At 33.9% G+C, this 21,392-nt stretch overlaps 3 protein-coding genes across 3 annotated transcripts; 2 read left to right on the top strand and 1 right to left on the bottom strand.

Moving 5' to 3' along the window:
• The first annotated feature begins 1,936 nt into the window (after nucleotides 1-1,936).
• Nucleotides 1,937-5,135, top strand: PDE320 (pigment defective 320). Its single transcript, XM_078293064.1, has 5 exons — nucleotides 1,937-2,360; nucleotides 2,575-2,812; nucleotides 3,224-3,593; nucleotides 3,848-4,143; nucleotides 4,737-5,135. The coding sequence occupies exons 1-5, from the start codon at nucleotides 2,092-2,094 to the stop codon at nucleotides 4,932-4,934; spliced, it is 1,371 nt and encodes a 456-aa protein (XP_078149190.1). The 5' UTR covers nucleotides 1,937-2,091; the 3' UTR covers nucleotides 4,935-5,135.
• Nucleotides 5,136-11,542: 6,407 nt separating this feature from the next.
• Nucleotides 11,543-16,532, top strand: LOC144544501 (uncharacterized). The gene is made up of 7 exons (XM_078293020.1): nucleotides 11,543-11,872; nucleotides 12,696-13,010; nucleotides 13,606-13,814; nucleotides 14,194-14,242; nucleotides 14,350-14,439; nucleotides 14,552-14,614; nucleotides 14,707-16,532. Exons 1-7 carry the CDS (start codon nucleotides 11,705-11,707, stop codon nucleotides 16,204-16,206), a joined length of 2,394 nt encoding a protein of 797 aa, XP_078149146.1. The 5' UTR covers nucleotides 11,543-11,704; the 3' UTR covers nucleotides 16,207-16,532.
• Nucleotides 16,533-18,608: 2,076 nt separating this feature from the next.
• Nucleotides 18,609-19,165, bottom strand: LOC144544500 (uncharacterized). Its single transcript, XM_078293019.1, has one exon. The coding sequence runs from the start codon at nucleotides 19,093-19,095 to the stop codon at nucleotides 18,787-18,789; it is 309 nt and encodes a 102-aa protein (XP_078149145.1). The 5' UTR covers nucleotides 19,096-19,165; the 3' UTR covers nucleotides 18,609-18,786.
• Between the last annotated feature and the right edge of the window lie 2,227 nt (nucleotides 19,166-21,392).

Raw genomic sequence — 21,392 nt, 5'->3', positions numbered from 1 at the left:
AATCAGATTCTGAGTGGAATTTTAAAAATACCCAGGCCACAGATTTTTTCCGCGCTCTAGAATTTTTATTCTGGGCCGCGGAAAAAATTCGCACTCCGAATTTTTTTAGATTTTTTATTTCGAGAACATATTTTTTCTGTGACTCGAATTTTTTTTTTTTTTTAGAGTTTGGAGAAAGAATTTATATGTATGGCTTGTATATCACAATCAAATAATGTAAGGTTATGTTAAATAAAACTACAATTTATAATTCCAAACAAAAAAATTTACCTACAATTGCAAGTGGTAAAGAATTCGGTTGTACCCGATTTTTTTTAAATAAAATCAAATTTAATATTTTCAACTGAACAAGCACCGAAATTTTTCTTTTTACCCAAAAAATAAATAATTTTATTATAAATAACCACGTTTTTCGAAAAATTTTATTTCTACCCAAACTGCATATATTCTGTGCGGCCCGAATTAAAAATTCTGACCGTAGAGAATATATGCGGCCGGATTTTTTTTTTTTTGGCTTTTTTCAAATGGCCGAGACAATTTTTGAGTGATGATATCTCACGATCTGTTTAGAGATTTTGTATGAAACTTCACAGTCTTGTTCTACGATGTCAAGACTACATGTCGGTCAATTTTCATGAATTTTGAAGATGTTTTTCTATGTTAACCAAAGATGCAAAGTTGAACTCAGAAGTACTCTTTCAGCAATTCAGGCAATTTTTGAGTGATAATATCTCACGATCTGTTTGAAGATTTTGTATGAAACTTCACAGTCTTATTCTATGATGTCAAGGCTACATGTCGGTCAATTTTCATGATTTTTGAAGATGTTTTTCTTTAATAACCAGTAATGCAAAGTTGGACTCAGAAGCACTCCTTTAGCAGTTCGAACAATTTTAAGTTTATATTTAAAATCTGATTATAACTTAAATCAAACTGAGCCGAAGTGGAATGCACGAAGTCCCTTTAATATTTATATTAAAACTAATTTGACAGCCACTGTCAAATCTTTCAAAAAAATATTTATATTAAAACAGATTTAACGGCTTGATATAAGAATTTAAAATTTGAGTTATGATATGAATTCTCTTGATTTTGGGCCGAATTGATGAAGCAGATTCCATAAATTGAAAGGCCCTAATCTAATTGGGTCTGGATCACCTAAAGTAACTCGGAATTGGAATTTGGATTCAGATTATCTGATCAGAATTCAATGAATTCGGTCCGCTGTTAATTTAAGATGATTCTGATTGGAGAATTCGCATCTCAGCACGAACTCAAAAGGATATTTTTGAGTTAATGTATCTAAACCATTCAATTCGATTTAAAATTCGTGCAGATTAGACATGCATTAATATTAAAGAGCTCATGTGTTAAAATCAGACGATTGGATTGATTTCACTTAAAATTAAACAACCAAAATACATAGACTCAAAAGATTCTCTTTTGAGTTAATGCAGAGGATATGTGTTCCTAATAGGACGGTACAGATTCAAACTCAAACTGGAGTTATATTAGGGGAGTGCATATCCTCTGAGTGTGACCAATGTGTCTGGTGCCTATTCGGGGGTGATGTAGGGGTCAGTATTATGTGTGCTTTGAGATTCGTGCAGAACGTATTTAAACGGTTGGGATTTTCCATAAAAGTCACACAAAGTTTGAGATATCTCAGAGGATACGAATTCATTTTAGGGGCCGGAGCTGAATATAATCAGACGTACTAATTCTTTGCCACGGCACGCAGCATGCGCGCTGTAATTCGTACGAATTGAACTTGTAACGAATATAGAAAGTAGAAACGATCGGACGGATGGAATTCTGCGCTAGAACATTAGATACAAGCCCAATCATTTCAGCCCATTTACAACACACACAAGGCCCAAGACAAATAATCTTTGCCCTAGTATTAACTTTATCACCTTCTCTCAATTTACTAAAAGCTGGAGATCTCCATTATTTTAAATCCATCCTGTTCTAAATTTCCCAATCCACCCCAGACGCTGTGCACTCCAAAACCTCGCCAAATCCTACCACGCTAGAAACTCAGACAAGGAGGGAGAGAGAGAGAGAGAGAGAGAGAGAGGGAGAGAGCACATGGCGAGGCTAATGAGATGGGCAACGGACGCTGGCGGTCGGTGGCAACTGGACATGGAGTCTCCAGTTACGATGGAAGGCACGGCCAGACCTGTGCCGCTAGACCCACCCTCGCTTCTCGGCCTGTCACGCGGGCCCCGCATTACCAGGACCAAACAGCTTGACTTCATGCACCGCTTCATGTCAGCCCCTCTTGTGCCATCTTTTTGCGCCGCTGATGGAGGCTTCTTCATGCACCATGCGCATTTAAAGCACATCACAGATAAATTGTATGCTGCTGTAATTTTACGAATTGTTTTCTTTTCCTAGTAGAAAATTTTAGAATTAACACTGTACCAGTGGCAGCTGTAGCCTGATACTGGTATATTGTTGCTACGGCCTGATATATTCCTGTATTAGTCAATGTCTGGTACCTGTACATACTCAGTACCAGTATAAGTTTCCATACTTGTTTTGAAAAGATATATGTATGTGAATATGCAGGTCATCTACTATCTTGGAACAATTTGATATGCAAAAGTTGTTGTCATTAATCAAAGAAACTGTATCCAAAGGGAAAGGGGAGGCATCTTGGTCTGACTTTATCTCAAGCCGAGTAGTGGACATAGTGACACTTGGTACCGCAGCAGAGCTCCAAATCTCATCTGGCATGAGTTTGTTGGTTGAGGCATACGACATTAACAGGGAACAGTGTAGAGGGAAAGCAATCTTTCAACACAAGGCAAACCATCTGTAATGCCCCTTGATATTTCGCTCTTCTAGTGTTATATTTAGTGAAGTCTCTTCCCTAACATTATCTTTTGGAGGTTTTTTGCAACGTTTACTACACAATTTGTTGTATTTGAAAATACCAACCAAGTTTTCTCAAATTGTTACAAACCCCAACTTTTTTTTGTTGGTCAATAGGACGTTAAAGTTAAAGGGAAGCTTAAATCATGCAAAACTATTAAACTTCGACTGAGTCTCACATCAAACTACTCAACTCTACTTTAATTTGCTGAAGGTTGTTATAGTCCAAAAAATATTTTTTGTCGGTTTGTACTGAAATTTGAGAAATAATGGGCATTATTTGCAAGTACAATAAAGTACTGGTCTAATTTGCAAAGAACCTCTTTTTTTTTCATCTTTGTAGTTAGCTAAGCATAGTTTAACAATGGAGGCAGCTTGCCCGAGTCTATTTGTGGACAAAATGGGGTCATATTGGGATGTACCTTTGTTGTTGGGTTTTGATCTGGCCTCTGTTGGATCTGCATCTGGATTAAGCTACCACTTGTGCTTGCACCAATTGAAGGGAGATCCAAAACCGTTACATAGTGAGGAAAAGAATCGTGATGCACCAGTATCAGTACCAGCATCTCTATTCCCAGGCACATGTGCCAAGGTGGCAATTTCTTTTAAGAGAAATTTTGATCTTTGGAGAGAGAAAGAGGGGAAGGTCAAAATGGTGCAGCCATATGATGTGTTTCTATCAGATCCACATGTTTCTGCTTCATGTACATTTGGTAAGTTTTATCATTTATATTCCAATATGGTATCAATTGCCCCTCAAGAGCATGATAAGATGTAAAACTTCAATATATATCTGGTACCAAGCAGCTATTGTTTGTTATGTTAAACTGTATATACGGTACCCATTTGTTTACAGGTTCAGTACTTTGATTGAGCCTGGTGTGCAATGATACCATGCAATTTCGTAAATTACTTAATTGTCTAGTAATATTCAAAATTTACAATTGTCGCATTTATAACTTGGCAGGTGGGGTAGCAAGTGCATCTATCCGGGACAGCTCATCAGAACTTTACACTGAGAAGGACAAGCATGCCTTTATGGGCGATCTATTTGGTTCTCTATCCTTAACTGCACAACATGGAAACTTCCAGAGGCTCTTCTTTGACCTGACCCGGCTCAGCATGAGGCTTGATTTCAACTCAGGTTCGGCTTTCTTTAAGGGTGCAACCCGTTTGGGAAATGATCTGTACCATTTTCGCCCATTGGATCTAGAGGCAGTACATGCGGCTTGCCCTGATGTAATAGTCTCTCTACAGCAACAGGTGATTACTTGTTTTATTAAACAAAAGATGGAGTAATAGTCTTGGCTGGTAATTTACTTGTATATGGGAGAATATTTTGTGTGTTAAATTACATGAAGAAACCAGAAAATTAAAATAAACCGCAGGTCTATAAACACAACATGTGTTGAGATGTGTTGGGCCTGCTATGTAGAATTCAAATCCCACTGATACCATAATATTGTGGCATAGGAAGGTTCTTTAATCTTCAAGTTGTTTAGTTCAAAAAGACAATTGTGCCCTTCTTTCACCAAAGGTCACCATAGAATGCCACTATTTCTTCTCTCTTTTTCTCTAAAATAATTCCAAAACATTCCTTCTTTCTCACCCATTGTTAATGATAAAACATAGGGTAATTTGGTCTTTCCTATTCCTGTATTTATTAATTTGTTATCATTGCAATTATTGCTGCTGTTGCCCCTGTCACCACTATGATGTTTAATGTTATTTTGGAATTCATAACATACATAGAATTAAAGGGAGTGTACATGCTGTTTTACAAAACTTTCAGGACAATATAAAATGTTGCCCTCATTTAGATTTATATATTTATCTTTTTATGATTTATTTTCTAGATAATTGGGCCTTTTAGCTTCCGAGTGGATTCAAAAATAACCATTGACCCGAGAGAAAGGAACCAAATCGCACGGATTGATGAGTCTGTCTTGGCAATAGATTGGGCTTTACAAGTTCTTGGTTCAGCCAAGGCTACCGCTTGGTATTCTCCATTGCGCAAAGAAGGCATGGTAGAGCTCCGTTTTTTTGAGATATGATTTTCTTCTGCAATTGTGAAAAACAAATTTTCATAATTGCTTTTTATTTTGGTGGAGTGATGGTAGGTCTACTTCATTATATTTGATTGTGTTTATTAAAGCCATGACATCAATGCTTTATTTTCGGAAATTATGATCGTGTGTACTAACTTGTCATTGAATTTATGAAACTAGCTATCCTTAGTCCAGAGGATAATATCCTTTGACAGTGAATATTTTTCTGATTTATGTGTCATATCAGTATATGATATTTGGGCTACCACTTCCGTAGACGTGGTGATATCATGCAATTTTTTTCCTTTGGTGTACTATTTTGTATAATTGTATTTGAGAACTGCGCAATTTGAAATTATTTTCAACTAATGAATAGAACTTTCTTTTTTCCAAAAAAAAAAGAAGAAAAGGAACTATGAAATGACACCGAAATTCTTTTAGTTAGCACCCTAATAAATCAGAATTAAGCAATTACCACCCAAAATTTTAAATTTGAATTTTTACCATAAACTCATACCCAGTCTGTGCATCACTTTTTTTGGTGCGCAGAGTAGGTATGCATACTGAAATTGATTTTTTTTTATTAATTTTTTATTTTTCGGTGCGCACCCTTAGTATGTGCACCGATTTTAATTTTTAGTTTTTTTTAGTTCTTTTCGATTTTTTTTTTCTAGTTATTTTTCAGTGCGCACTCTCAGTATGTGCACTCTCAGTATACACACAATATGAGCAGCATTTTATACTAAGTTTGTGCACAAATTGCTACAAATTATACGCGTAATTCGATAAATGTTTTATAGTACAAATTACGCAGAACAAAAAAAAAATTAGTCAAAAAGTTTCAAACAATTCAAAACAAAACTAAAAAAAAAAAAAATCAATGTTCACACTGAGGGTGCACACTGAAAAAAAAATATAAAAATATAATAATAAAAAAAATCAATTTTAGTACATTTTGGTACACGAACTAGGTATGTGTTAGTGGTAAAAACTCAAATTTGAGAAGTTGAGTGGTAGTTGTTTAATTGTGATTTATAAAAAATTTCGGGAAATGACATGGGAGTATAAGCACCACGCATTATATTTGTTAGAACAAGCTATTACAACTGGAGAGACCGGTTCATTCACAAGTCAATCCTCAGAGTTTCTACAAATATAAACGAAATCACGTTTTCCATGTGTTGATTATAAGCTCTAATTTATAGAGAAACGAAGGATTGGCGTGCGGTTTCGTGGAGAACAAGGTTTTTGAATTTTGTAGGCTCGTTCAACGTGGGATGGCTTTGACAAGAAATGAATTTGAGATATGAAAGCACAACTGTGCTTTCCTTTTCTTTCATAACATCTACCTAATTATAAAAAGATTTGCTATTTACTTCTGATGCTTCATTGTCCATCCTTTATTTGTGAAAATTTTGGTAAATTAGCCAAGATGTGAACTTTCTTCAATCCTTCTAGTAATGAATTTTCTATATCAACTTGTGCATTCCAACCAAGAAAGATCAATTTCAAATTATTAATATTAAATATAATTTTACTCTAATTAAACTTCGATCGTAATGTGGCCTGGGGGGGGCACCCCCCTGGATTTTGAGTATTTTGAGTTTTAGTGGCGATTTATCGTTACTGATCGACTTTATCCTCTCCTGAAAATTTTTTTGCCCCCTCTGAATGTTTAATTTGTTATTCGGGTTAAATTTAGTGTTAAAATCAAAATAAATTTCTTAAATTATGATTGGTAATTAGAATTATAAGTTAAAGCATTAGAAATTACAAGTCAGGTCATTGGAAAATATAAGTCAAAGCATTGTTTATTTATCGAGTACCCAATTAATTAATGGATTTAAATCCAATCAGCTATTTAAACCTGATTCGATAGTTTTTTGTCTCCCTGACGAAAATTCTGGATCTGCCCCTGCGTGTCTACTTAACCATTAGTAATATTTGTATAATGCTAGTAGATAAATCGTTTAATTTCTTGATTTAATATCCTAATTTAAAAATTAATCATGGTATTGTTTTAATTGTTTAACAGTAAACTAGTAACAGCATTTATGGTGTGGCATCGCCATTTCGTAAAGTCATTTTCTATTATTTCAATATCCTCCAATGTATCATAGATCTTTTTGTATTCCAAGGATTTGAAAAATGCTATACTAAAATAATTACAATTTGTGAAATGTTCTAATTAAATAAATTTGGGATATAAATAAACAATTTTGTTAACCTAAAATTTTATACAATAATTAACAATATGATTAACCGCGTGAAAGTTCCTACATAAAAACTCACATGATTTCTAATGCTTCTCTCCATTGAACAATATTAATGTAATTAATCCATAAAAAAAAATAAACTACCAATTGATTAATTACGTGATGGCACCTTGACCCGATTTTTTTATTTATATCCAAAAATTAAATCAAATTACAAAAAATAACCGAAGCACCGTTGAAATTCGAAAACTACCCAATCCAGTTACTGGGTAACCGGATTTTTTTTTTCCGGTTACCCAATTCCCGGAATTGGAAAAAATGTCCGGTTATTGAATAACCGGAAATATGGTTTTGGTCTGGTTATCCAATAACCGGTTTTTTTTTTTTAAACTCATTTTTTTATAACCATATTTATATGTATATGTATATGTATATGTACATGTAATTTTAAATTTCAGATTTGATTTACAAATTGTTTTTGTGTAAATTTGATAAATCTAAATACGAATTTTATTTTATATGTATATGTATATGGGGTCTGTCTAAATTGCTGCTGGCAGCATTTCAGCAGAGGTGCTGCCGAGGCTATATTTAGCTATGTGATGTCCAAACAACAAATCCAAACCGTTAGATGTTTAATCTATATTATAATCTACTTGGAGACCAAATTTTATATTTTTTGGAATTTTTTTACTATATATTAAGCTGGTTTGAAAACCGCTGATTTCAGTAAATTTCTGCAGCATTGAAATCAGCGGTTTTCAAACCAGCTTAATATATAGTAAAAAAATTCCAAAAAATATAAAATTTGGTCTCCAAGTAGATTATAATATAGATTAAACATCTAACGGTTTGAATTTGTTGTTTGGACATCACAAAACAGAAAAATGGGCGGCAGCACCGCCGGCAAAAATGCTGCCGGCAGCAAATTAGCCACAGCCTATGTATATGTGTATGTATATGTGTATGTATATGTATATGTATATGTATATTCACTGTGCAAAACTCCCACTGAAAATTATACATTTAATATACAATTTTAACAAACAAAAAAAATTATAAAACAGATTTTAAAAAAAAAATCCGTACAACTCATAATTAAAATTTCAGTGGCGCTAATATATATAATATATATAATATATATAGATTATATAGAATATTAATAAAAAAAATATTCGGACAGAATATATATAGAATATATATAGTGTACATTCAAAAAAAAAAATTATTCACTATACAAGAAACATTGAACTATATAGACTATAAAATTTATACAAGTCGTATATATAATATACAAGAATCAAGATGGTAACAAAAAAGTTATTCTAGTATAGTGGTTAGGGTACTTGGCTCCCACTCAAGAGACATGGGTTCAAGCCGCAGTGAGCAAAAAAATTTCTCTTTTCTCGGGGTTCATGAGGAAGAAATGGATCAAGTTCATTTAACTTAAATCAGTGCAATAGACCTCTCCATTTCCTACAGTAATGGACACGTCCATTACCGCCGTTTGAACTAGAAATGGATTATGTACAATCCAGAAGTATAAAAATGATCCATATCAAATATCAACCATCAAATCCGAAAAAATTAAAATATCAACCATCAAATCCGATAATTCTTGAGAAAAAATGGTTCTTTGAATGATTGTGATTCATTTGGACCAAAAAATTGTCCAACCTAGTTGTATAAGATCCGTAAACAACTAAAGATGCATGGTTTTGCTTTGCATCTCCCATTTCTACTATACAAGATTATTGTTTTTCAATGCATCTCCAAAAGATACATTCAAAAAATCTCAAAAACAATGAATCTCAATTAAATACGTTTTATAAAAATAAACATCGTATTTATATCTAGAGGAGGGATCAAGTTACAACAATTTTTGAGTTACAACAAGTTACAACAAGCATTTTCTACATTTTTAAAGTCCAAATCATCGATCCAAACCGTTAGATGTGATCTTTACAATAAAAGACCAAATTTTACATTTTTTGGAAGTTGTTTTACTATTTATTAAGATGGATACAAAAACTAGTCAAATCCATACCATTGAATTTTGTACCCATCTTAATAAATAGTAAAAAACTTCCAAAAAAATATAAAATTTGGTCTCCAAGCACATTTTATTGTAGAGATCACATCTAACGGTTTGGATTGACGATTTGAACTTTGAAAATATAAAAAATGCTTGTTGTAACTTGTTGTAACTCAAAAATTGTTGTAACTTGATCCCTCCTCTTATATCTATCAAATTTACAAATAAAATTTGTAACTAAAATCTGAAAATTAATTTTCAAAATTTTTTATTTTATAATTTCAAATTATGCGTTTTTTCTGAAACATGAAATTAATTTTCGGAACAATTCATGTTATTTTTTTTAAAAAACCAGAATATAGTTATAAAAAAAATATGGTTATAAACATATACATATACATATAAATATGGTTATAAAAAAATGAGTTTAAAAAAAAAAAAACCGGTTATTGGATAACCGGACCAAAACCATATTTCCAGTTATCCAATAACCGGACATTTTTTCCAATTCCGAGAATTGGGTAACTAGAAAAAAAAAATCCGGTTACCCAGTAACCGGATTGGGTAGTTTTCGAATTTCAACGGTGCTTCGGTTATTTTTTGTAATTTGATTTAATTTTTGGATATAAATAAAAAAATCGGCACGTTGACTATCATTTTATATTAAAGAAGCATGGTTGCTATTATGACATTTATATTTCAAAAACATTTGTTTTTCAGATAATCTCTATTCTTTTAATTGTAACAAAAATATATCATGTCAAGTCAACAACAGCAACAATTATTTCCTAATTTTTTTTATATATATCCGTATTTTTGTATTTTTTTTATAATATAAGATGATGAAGTATTTTTGCATTACATATGTATTTAAGAAAATTACAAAAAAATTATATTATCGGATTGTTCATGAGTAAGACACAAATTATCATTATGTTTACAAATTATAACCTTTATATCTTCTTACTTAATTTAATTTTCTAATTTGAATAGAATATATTCAGTTATCGAAAACCATAATGACAATAAAAAATCATAATAATTGTCTATTTTTATTCATTTTTTCTAAATTTTATTATATGTCATTTATTAGCTATTATTCAGAAAATTAGTATTGCTAATCAGTATTTCTACAAATATTTATTGCTTAGAACTTATTTCCGTCTGTTTCATTTGTTTATCGATGTCATTAAATACACAGTTTAATTTAATTATAAAAAATAAATATTTTTATTTATGAAATAATAATTAATCAGTATTGTTATGTGTTTTTAATTAACGTTATTTAATTATAATAATTATTTTATTAATAAGGCTAATTATATAATATCAAGTATTTTAAAAATAAAAATAGAATTTCTCACAACTAATCCCACAGTACAACCAAACATTCATTTTAATACATTTCCGTACATACTCACATCTATAGATTTCTATTCCTGCCGAATCTCATCCCGTGTAATTCCGTAACAACCGAACAAGTCCTTAAATGATGAGAGAGCTCTTAAAATAACATGAATCCTTCGATTATAATAAATAAGAAAAAAGAATAAATCGGTTGAATGACAATGTTGATAATGTGATTTAGATAAAGAGACTTAAAATCTAGTTGCGCTATAATAACATGTATTTGCAACCAAAATTTGCCACTTTATTTAGAAAATGTGCGAGCACCTTTACAGTAATTACGGCTGCTCTATAATGGCATGCATTTGCATCCAAAATTTTGCCACTTTTATAGCAACACCTTTATATATAATATATATATTTTTTTATCTATTTTAGGAATCACATTGCCAAACCATGACAATTGCATTATAAATGGCATTAATTTGCATCCAAATTTGAAAAAAGAGGCTCCAATGGTAGGATCGATTTAGGATAAATTGACAATTTTCAGAACTAAATCGAGAATTTCAAAATTTGTATGGATATAATGGATAAAGAGCAATAATATTAATGTTATTTTCTAAGGACTATTGTGTAAATGCCGGTTAAAGGTTTTCTTTACGGACCGATAAAATTTACGACTCTTTACTATCCCCTACAAAATTGGACCAGAATCCGGTCAAAATAAGTGTCACTGATGGACGTCATCAATCGTAAATATTAACGCATTATTTTTGCGTCAAAAAAAGTGTCACTGATGGAGTAGGTCCGATGGACATTGGACCTACTTTTAGATTCAATTAGCTCTATCGCCGTACGATTTGCATTAAGATCTGTCCGCATGGAAACTAATACAGACGCGCACAGATTTTAATACGGAGCACACAAATCTTGATGCAATCGGATGGTCATTACACCCATCGAGCCAAAGTAGGCCCGATCGGCATCGGACCTACTCTGAACACTTATTTCTCACGTTAATTATAAAGCAATAGAAGAGAAAACCAAGGATCTTCTGAACAATTCCCCTTCTCTGCCGCTCCGCCTGCTCTTTCGCCTCTCAAATCGAAACCCTAATCTCTCTTCGCAAGCTTAATTACTCAATCTCAACTCAGATCAGATCGTCGAAGGAAGAGATGGACGACAGCTGTGCCGTGTGCGCTGAGCCTTTGGAGTGGGTGGCGTATGGCGCGTGCCTTCACCGGGAGGTGTGCTCAACCTGTGTGGTGCGCCTCCGCTTTATCCTGGACGACAAGCGTTGTTGCATATGCAAATCCGATTGCCCCACGATTTTCGTGACAAAGGTATAATTGCTCAATTTTCTCATTCTCTTTATCTATGTTGATTGATGGATATTAACGACTTGGAAATTTTGAGTTATTTGCTTCAACATCCTCTACGACCTACCTTAAAAGCATGCTTTCCTGATTTATTGAATCAGGTCTTGAGTTTTGTTACATGTGTATTCATCTAAAGAGCTGTATACTAGTTGATTATTTATTTGGGAAGAATCCTCTCCAAACTTTAGAATCTGGGTTTGGTAAAAATACACCTTATAAGTTTAGTAAAATTCTCTTTGTTACGGCTGTAGATGCTCTGTGATACTGTACTTCTCTGAGAATGATAATTGCAATTAAGTCTTGACTAAGTAGAAGTGAGGCTTAATTGAAATTGAACTCCCTTCAATGAGAACCACAAAATATAGACTTACTTTGCAATATCCGTGGCTTGTTTTGCAATATCCGTGGCTGTACATGCTAGTTTTTTGCTGGAACAATTATCTCAAGGTGGGTTTTGCAAAATCTATATCTTTTAATGGAAAACAATTTAACCAGGTGTTAGTTGAATGTTGAAACAACTGCTCTCAGTTGCATATCCGTGGCTTGTTTGATGCTTATTTATATTTTATTGGATAATTCAGGCTTAATTAGGAATTAATTGGATATAATTAGGGTAAAGTATACAGTTTGAAAAACCAACACTTCGTGATGAAGTACCATATCATCAAGTACCGATTGAACTATTGTCTCGCTAACAAAATTTGCGACCCTTCTGTAAGATTCTCTTTGTTCATTTGATGTAATGCCATTACTTATCTTGCCATTACACCTATATATCCATATTTAGGCGATGGGAGACTACACAAGGGTTGTGACTGACTTCTCAGCCTTCCCACCTGGTACAACCGAGGGCCAAAATGGTTCCTACTGGTACCATGAAGACACACAGGGCTACTTTGAGGACTCTGACCACTACAAGATGATAAAAGCAATGTGTCGTCTCTCGTGTAGTGTCTGTGACAAGGCAGGGCCTGATGAGGTGGGAGCTGGTGTGGGACCAGCAAGGCGCCGGAGCAAGTTTAGGAGCATAGAGCAACTCAAGGGTCATCTGTTCCACCAGCATAAGTTGCACATGTGCGACCTTTGTTTGGAAGGGAGAAAGGTAATGTAACTTAACACCTATTAATTAGCTAGAATATCTAGAGACCATGAAAAATAAAAGTTCTCTGCCTGTGTTGATCCAATTCTGGTCTGCACTTGTATGGGACTGTGATCACTTAGTTTAATATAACTGAAGGAAAACTATAAAAAAAGAGGTACTATACCAATAGTAGATGCATGCCAAAATACAGCATGTTGGTATAATGCATGTATTTGAGAAGTAATTGTGAATTTTGAAGAGGATGATTGAACCAAAAACTTGAATTCTGGTAACTAAGACAAAAGGTAATGTGTTGTTCGTTTGTAGTTTCTTCTAGTACTGCATCATTTAATTTAAAATGACTTGGAAAAATGATAGGCAGTGCCAAATTACTGGTACTTAATTGACCTTTCCGTATTGATCAGTCTTTGCCACTTCTGGCTTTAGACTGTTTTCTTTAGTTTAACTTGGCTGGAGGAAAATAGTTACAATGAGGAGCAATACTTGATGGTTTGGTAGTAATTTCGAATTAGTTTTAACCCTGAACCAAAGTACTCAGGGAGTCTTGTTGCTCAATTTTATGCGTGGTGATGTAAATTTTTTTATTTTTGTACAGGTGTTTATATGTGAGCAGAAGCTATATACAAGGACACAACTGCAGCAACACAGGAGGAGTGGTGATTCTGAGGTTGATGGAACAGAAGAGGAAAGAAGTGGGTTCATGGGTCACCCAATGTGCGACTTTTGCAAAAGCCACTTTTATGGTGACAATGAACTGTATATGCACATGTCCACTGAGCATTATACTTGCCATATATGTCAAAGGTACAATGTTTTGCTATCTTGCAGTGCTTTAAGGTTTTATCACAAGCTGAAGAGTCATGGTTCGGCTATTATGAACCAGTTCCAGAATTGCTTTGCAATTCATAGCCTCTGGAGTTTGCAGAATCACCAATAATAGTATAATGGTCAACTCTGTTAGTAAATTTTAGAGATAAATAAAATAAAGAATAAGCAGGAATTAATTAAGAATAAAAATAGAAACAACTGCTGGTTAATCACTTAGCCTGGAGATCCATTTTATGGAAGATTGTCCATTTTTTATTCATTTTATGTATGGTGTTTGATTTTTTTTTTTTTTAACTTTATTTATTTGATGTTGATTGGTAATTTTTTTTTTCATTTTTCGTATGTTTTGTTGCAGACAACATCCTGGCCAATATGATTATTACCGCAATTATGATGACCTTGAGGTATTGAACCTAACAAAATTTACAATATTGTCCTAATTGAAAGCTAGTGGCTGGAGAAAAATGGAAAGAAAATATACAGATTACTGAGTTTTTGCTCTGACATGTAGGTGCACTTTCGGCAAGAGCATATCCTGTGTGAAAACGAAGAATGCTTGGCTAAGAAGTTTGTAGTGTTTCAGAATGAACAAGAGCTAAAGGTGGTTTACTTCTTATTTTCAATTAGTTTCTCATGTGCCCTTTTTCTTTGTTGTCTTGAACCTTTTCATCTACCTTATATATAAAATTTATGTATGTTTTCTGATTTTCTAGAGGCATAATGCTTTGGAACATGGAGGCAACATGTCACGCGCACAACGAAATGCTGCACTGCAGGTATTAAATAAATCTTTTTCGAGTACCATGGAATACTCCCCTCTCGAAAAACATTAATTTCCAATTTCACACATTATTATTATTTTATTCAGATACCAACAAGCTTCAGATACCGAAGGAGTGAGCAAGAGCAGAGACGTGGTGGCCGCTTTAGTGGTGGCAGGGGACGTAATTTCAGACGTGACATGCCAAATGATTATTCAACACCCATTAACCGAGATTATGGTGACTCTGTTACTGCCTCGCTTGAATCTGTAAGTCTTACCAGTTCTCAACGTGAGCAGGTTCTAGAACAATCTTCCTTTCCTCCATTGTCAGACCCGAGGGATGGGCCTGACCTGAGACCGGGTTCCACCACTGATCCACCTGATAATCAAGACTCATCTGTCTCCCGATACGCACTTGCTTTGAACCAGAATTCTAGAAGCAATGCTTTGAGAGAGGAGTCTTTCCCTCCTCTTCCTGGTGTTAGTAACAGAGTTCAACCTGGTCCCAATCACGCACCACACCAAGGGCTACAGAGTTTGGCCAGGGACACACTAGCTGCTAGATTACAACAGCGTAGTAAAGGGGCAGTCAAAGTCATACATCCTCGATTTCGGCAACCAGATCCACCTCTCCCTTCCCTTCGTATAAGAGATCATAACAGATCAATACCTGGGTTGGGTCCTGCACCAGTTCCTGTAAATTCTGCATGGAGCAATAACTCTTCCACCAGCACTGGTACCAGTACTGGTTCATCTTCCTACAAGTTGCAGCAGTCTGCACCAGTGCCTAACCTCAACCAAGCAGGTCCAAGTGTCAATCCTAGTGCTAGTGTTAGCTCTAGTATACCAAATGGGGTCCCGGTACCAACAGTGGTACCAGATGCTGTAAAAAATGCGAACAGTTCCTTAGTGGGGCGAATTCGGGAGTGTTTAGGTAATGATGAGGAACGCTACTCATTATTTAAATCAATATCGGCCGAGTACCGCCAAGGGGATATAGGCACACTAGAGTACCTCTCTTATGTGGAGCAGTTTGGGCTGTCCAGTTTGGTACCCGAATTGGCACGTCTTCTACCTGATCCACAAAAGCAGAAGGAATTGACTGAGGCATATTATGCTAATTTGAGGCTAAAGAACTTGAGAGAATCTTCTGCAAATGGAAGTGGAAATAGTGGAAGAAACAATGGAAGTAGTAGCAAAAGTTCCAAAAAGGGGAAGGGTAAAGATGCGGTGACCGATAACTTTCTGGAAACAGTAAAAAAGCTCCAGGCTGACCAGCAGTCAGCTCAAGAGGAAGAAAAGGTTGAGGTCTTGTCTAAAGATGGGTACCGCGTTTCAACCAAAGGTAAGACAGCGGGGGAGTCTAGTAGTAGCAGTAATGTTGCGGATGATGGAACTGGTACAAAGCAGCAGCGTCCTAAGAAGACATCAAAATTTATTAGGGTGAGGCTAGGGGATGGCTCTGCAGCTTTGCTTGACAGGGGTCGTACTGGTGCTGATACAAGCCCTGAGAGGCCTGACAGGGGAACTGAGGGGGGTGTACCAATCAGAGGTGTTTGGAAGAATGGGGGTGGTCAGCGACTCGCAAAGGACCTCTTTAAATAAGAGGTTTATAAATGGAATTATTGGTTAAGATGTCTTTAAAAGTAAAGAAGGGTATATATGATGGTTTTTTTGGTGTGATAAATGTGTTGAGGGGCTCAAAGGTGTTTTGTTGGCCCAATCTGTAATGTGTCGTTGCATACTGACTGGATATCTGTTGCAGGGTCAAAGTTGAAATTTTTTGCTATGACGATCGGGGTTTGTTTTTCCAAGAATCTTTTTGGATATTTTTGGTCAAGGTTGCCTTGCCTGTTGATTAGTTTAAATAGTGGGATGTTAATTTGTTTCTATAAAAAAAGTTGCTTATATTGCTTGGTTAATTTGAAAAACAAGTATTTATTTTCTTTTAAGTCTGGGTGTTTTGCTGCTTTTGTTTTCTTAATGAAGCAGCAAACGGTATTATTTATATCTTTCACCCAATTCAAGTGATGGAGTGAAAGGTGTAATTAGACAGGAATTTTGGAATGTAATAGACCCCTATAATTTTGAAAGTGTTGTGAATTCTGGATTGGATTCAATTGAGCTTTTTCTGTGAGTAGGGATTGGTGCGATTCTTCAATTCGTTTATATTTAGGTTTTGATTTAATATGAAGCACACACAACATTAACCGAACTTATAATAATTACGATGGTTCAAAATTTTTCATTTTAAAAGTTAATAGTTTGATGTAATTTTGTTTTTTTACATGCACATAAAAAAATTATGACTTTTCAATTTTATTTTCATATGAATCAATTAACGTTAAATCATTCATATAATTGTATTTTGCAAATTTTTAATAATAATTAAAACATAGTTGAAATTTAATGTCATAATAATTTATGTGTGTACAGAGAAGAGGAAATTATGTAGATCATATCTAATGATTTTATTTTAATGTTTAAGTTTTAAATTTTAAGTTATTAAAAATTTAAAAATGAAGGTACGATGAAAACATTAAAAGTGGGACATTTGAACCTCAATAATTACATTGGTTTACTGTTTTGGTAAATTTATTTTATAATCCTGGTTTGTTCCTAATCAATAAAAACAACGTTAGTATTTTCCGTAGTTTATGCAAAAAACATATTATCACATCAAAGATTAAGAGAGTTCACTGTTGACACTGTCGAATTATTCGTTCTAGAAAATATCCCACACAGTTTTTGGTATTTGGTAATTGGTATGACAATCTATAACAACAATGTATCTCATGTTTCCTACTGAACTTTTACTGCAGTATTTTTAATTTTTTTAACGTAGTTCTACTTCTACACTGTAAAAAGGAGGAAAGTAATCTCTTTAGGCCTCAACCAAACATGAATAATTTTAACCGGCCTAAGTTGGAATAACCAATTTAGACTTCCTTAGCTTTAGGTCACAACCAAACATGGGGTTACTGTTATTTTACTGCGGTAGTGTTGTCCAAAAGTGCATGTGACTGGTATTTAAGTCTGACCATCTGAATCAAACATCAGACTCATATTAAATTTGCTCAGTACTAGGACTGACACTAAATTAATTAAGTGGACTAGCCAAATTGGACAGATGTACAAAAATAATTTGATAAAATATCAAAATTTTATAAGATTTAACAGATGTATAAATTACTTTTCACATCTTGTTGATAACTACTGGACAACATTTTTTTTCAACCAGTAATATTTTTAATACTTTTAACTGTGAATAGGGCTATGTAAACTGGAAATTAAGGCTACCATTTCAAAATTTATACTGAAATGGAGTCTTAATATGTGGGATTATGAAATTTAATATTACTTGTTGAGGATGTTAACTGATGACCTAGATAGTTATTTTTTTTAACATTTCTTTTCAAACTGGAGACTCAACAATATTTTTTCACCCAGCCATATTTCAATGCATTTACTATGAATAGTGAGCAGTGGAAACCGGAAAGACTAGCTTTCCAGGAAAAAGGTAATTAAAACTGGAAAGACTGGATTCAAATCAGTTGAAATCCGAGATCATCAACAGTAACTATGAAATCCCTGGAATCCCAAATCTAACCGTTGAACTGTTTCGAGATGCGTGCACAGAAAAAATTGGACGGATGGATTCGAGATTCCAAGAATTTCAGGAATACTGTTCATGGATCTCGGATTTCAGCTGATTTGAATCCGGAAAGACTAGCCATATTTTATGACCCTTATTGGCGAGCTTGTTCAATATTTTGATACTTTTAATTAACTGATAAAAATGTAATTTCTTGAAAATTTATTCTGAATTATGAAGTAGCCTTGGTTTGTGTGTTGAAGAAATTTAATTAACATTTCTTGAGGATGTTAACTAAACTATACTGGTACGCAATTTATGAAAAATATATATAGTCATAACACATCTATTAATTCATGATCATGAACACATCACATGTATCATCACACTAGCACCATGCACACAAAAACACTTTAAATAAAAGAAACAAACCATAAACAGAGAGAAATTAAAACCTCACATACTTGAGCCTAGCAAGCTAGCAACTTACTACATGTTACAAATATAACATCCGAAATTTTCTAATAAACGCACCATGCAACACAAATAGTTCAACCTAAAAAGCCATAGACATGCATTACATGATCACATTACGGTTTCTTCTCTTGCTTTGTAGCGGCATTGTTACCGGGCACACCGAACCCAGGCCAGCTAAACCCGGGAAGTGCACTGCTTCCTCCTAGAGGACTGGAACCACCCATCCCGAATCGCGGCATTCCAAAGCTCGACCCGGCGCCACCAAGAGCTGGGTTTGGGAACATGCGGTCAAATGGCGGGAATGTCTGTGGTTTGTACTCGGCCGGCTTGGCCGCTTTGATATCTCTTGCCTCAGTAGCCACCATGCAGGTGGCTAGCAAGAGAGCAAGCATGGCTAATGACAGCTTGGTGAGCCTCTCCATGAGTGAATGTGAGTGAGTGAGTGTGTGTGTGGGTGTGGTGTGTGTTTGGAATTGAAAGTGATGGTAGTGATGGTACTTGCACCCTCATTTTATAGGAGGCCAGAAGAGGGGTGCAAACGGATCGGATAGTGGTAAAACCATATCCGTTTTTTATTTTCTGGATACGGATACGAATCTGATATTAACCGGATACGGACACAAATATCTGCTTTTTATAATAATAAATAACAAAAAAAATTTTGTAATATATATCAAATTATATAGTATATATTCAGATACAGATAATTAAAATTTAACACCATATCCGTATTCGTATACACATAGATATTCAGATTTTTGGATACGGATTCTGATACGGTCGGATAATATCCGATCCGTTTGCACCCCTACCAGAAGGGTCTTGGTGGTTGGTCTCTTTAAGGGGTTATGATTTAATTATTGGTTGGGATCTTTTATGTTTATCTTTTTTTTTTTGATTGATTTTATGTTTATCTGATATCACATGTTTCCAGTGTTGTAGTAATTAATGTAGCGTTTGCGGTTTGTTTAATTTGTTTACCTCTTTGATTTTGTAATTTTTTAAATATGCTTTGGTAAAAAAGTAAAAAGTACGACTTAGTTGGATTTGTACTATTTATGGAAGGCAGATAGGTCTTGATGGTTGATGGTGGTGTCTCTTTATGGGGATGCAATTTAATTGTTAATTTGGATCTTTTGTGTTTCTATGATATGATGTTTTTCATGTGTTGAAACATTTGCTTGTTTGTGATTTTTTTTTTTTTTTTTTATATATATAAATTTGTATAAACTTTGGTAAAATTAAAATATGACAATTAATGTAGTTGGGTACTTAAATTTCGTCTAAGAAATTAAGTGTTGCAATTACTATAATTTTGTATGCAGCTGTGTAGAAGGATCTGTGAAAATTTACTTATGTTTAATCAAATATTTTGAATAATGTTCAGTTGCTCTAATATACATTTTTTTTTGACAAAGAAATGGGGAAGTCATGTTTCTAGATTAAATTAAATTAATAACAAAGAAGAAAAATAGAAAAAAAAATGAAGGAAATAAAGAAGTAAAAAAAAAAACCAAAAAAACAAAAAACTAGTACATATTAAGGGCCTGTTCGGCGTCCCTGTTGGAAATAGGAATAGGAATAGGAACTGAAAATTACTGTTTACGTGGAAAAAAAAATAAAAATTCAGTCTGAGTAATTTTTTTTTCCACGTGAACAGTACCACGCCGAACATGGCCTAAAGTTTAAAGTATAAGTGGGTTTTATATTCCTCATCTGTCTTTGTAATAGCAAGCTAGCTTCAAAATTTATGCGTGGAAAAAAAAAATTCAGTTTGAGTAATTTTTTTTTTCCACATGAACAGTACCACACCGAACCTGACCTAAAGTTTAAAGTATAAGTGGGTTTTATATTCCTCATCTGTCTTTGTAATAGCAAGCTAGCTTCAAAATTTATTGGCGATTTCCATCTTGAGAAATTTATTACTATCTAAACTTTTCTGAAAATATCAAGATTCTAAATAGTTGTATTATAATTTTTTAAACCTTACAGGTTATAACGCTATCAACTGTTTCGACGCTATTTACAGCTGCACAATAGTTAATTATAACTGTTTTTTTAGCTTTTTTGTAATAATGCGATAATCACTATTTAAAATCTTAAAAATTATTTCAACATCTCTCTTCATTGGCGAGTCTTTAAATCTTTCTCAAGTAACAATTATTATTCAAATAAATTTATATAATTATCAGCATTTCTTCATGGATCCAACTCCGGAAATAAATCTATTGCGATCCGAATTTCAAAAATATTCTTCCTGAAATTTCTGCTTTTCCAAATCTAGCCGTTTAACTTTTTCTGCACACACATCTCTAAACAACTGATTTTCCTGTGCATGCATCTTGAAACAAATTAATAGTTGAATTTGGAAAAGCAGAAATTGTAGACTAGAAACAACTGATTTTTCTGTTCACATGTAAGAATCGCAGCAGATTCGGATCCTCCAACTCCAACTCCAACATCATATTTTTCTTTAATAAAAAAAAATATATTCCCATTCAAAATAAATTAGCACCAATATGAACTTAGCCTTGGTTATATACTGCATAAGCATTTGATTGTTCTTTTACTACGAAAAAAGTTGCCTCAACCATATTAAATTCCGACAAATTTACAGTTGAGTGTTGGATCTATTTATTTATTTATTCTGAAAGAAGATTGATTTATTGTTTCCATCATGATATAGCAATAAATGCAATGGATCTCTTATAGATATTTC

The sequence above is a fragment of the Carex rostrata genome, chromosome 26 (assembly GCF_964058835.1).
Source record: "Carex rostrata chromosome 26, lpCarRost1.2, whole genome shotgun sequence".
NCBI classification, from domain to species: Eukaryota; Viridiplantae; Streptophyta; class Magnoliopsida; order Poales; family Cyperaceae; genus Carex; species Carex rostrata.
The sequence above is the reverse complement of the archived record's forward strand: the minus strand, read 5'-3'. Positions and strand labels throughout refer to the sequence as shown.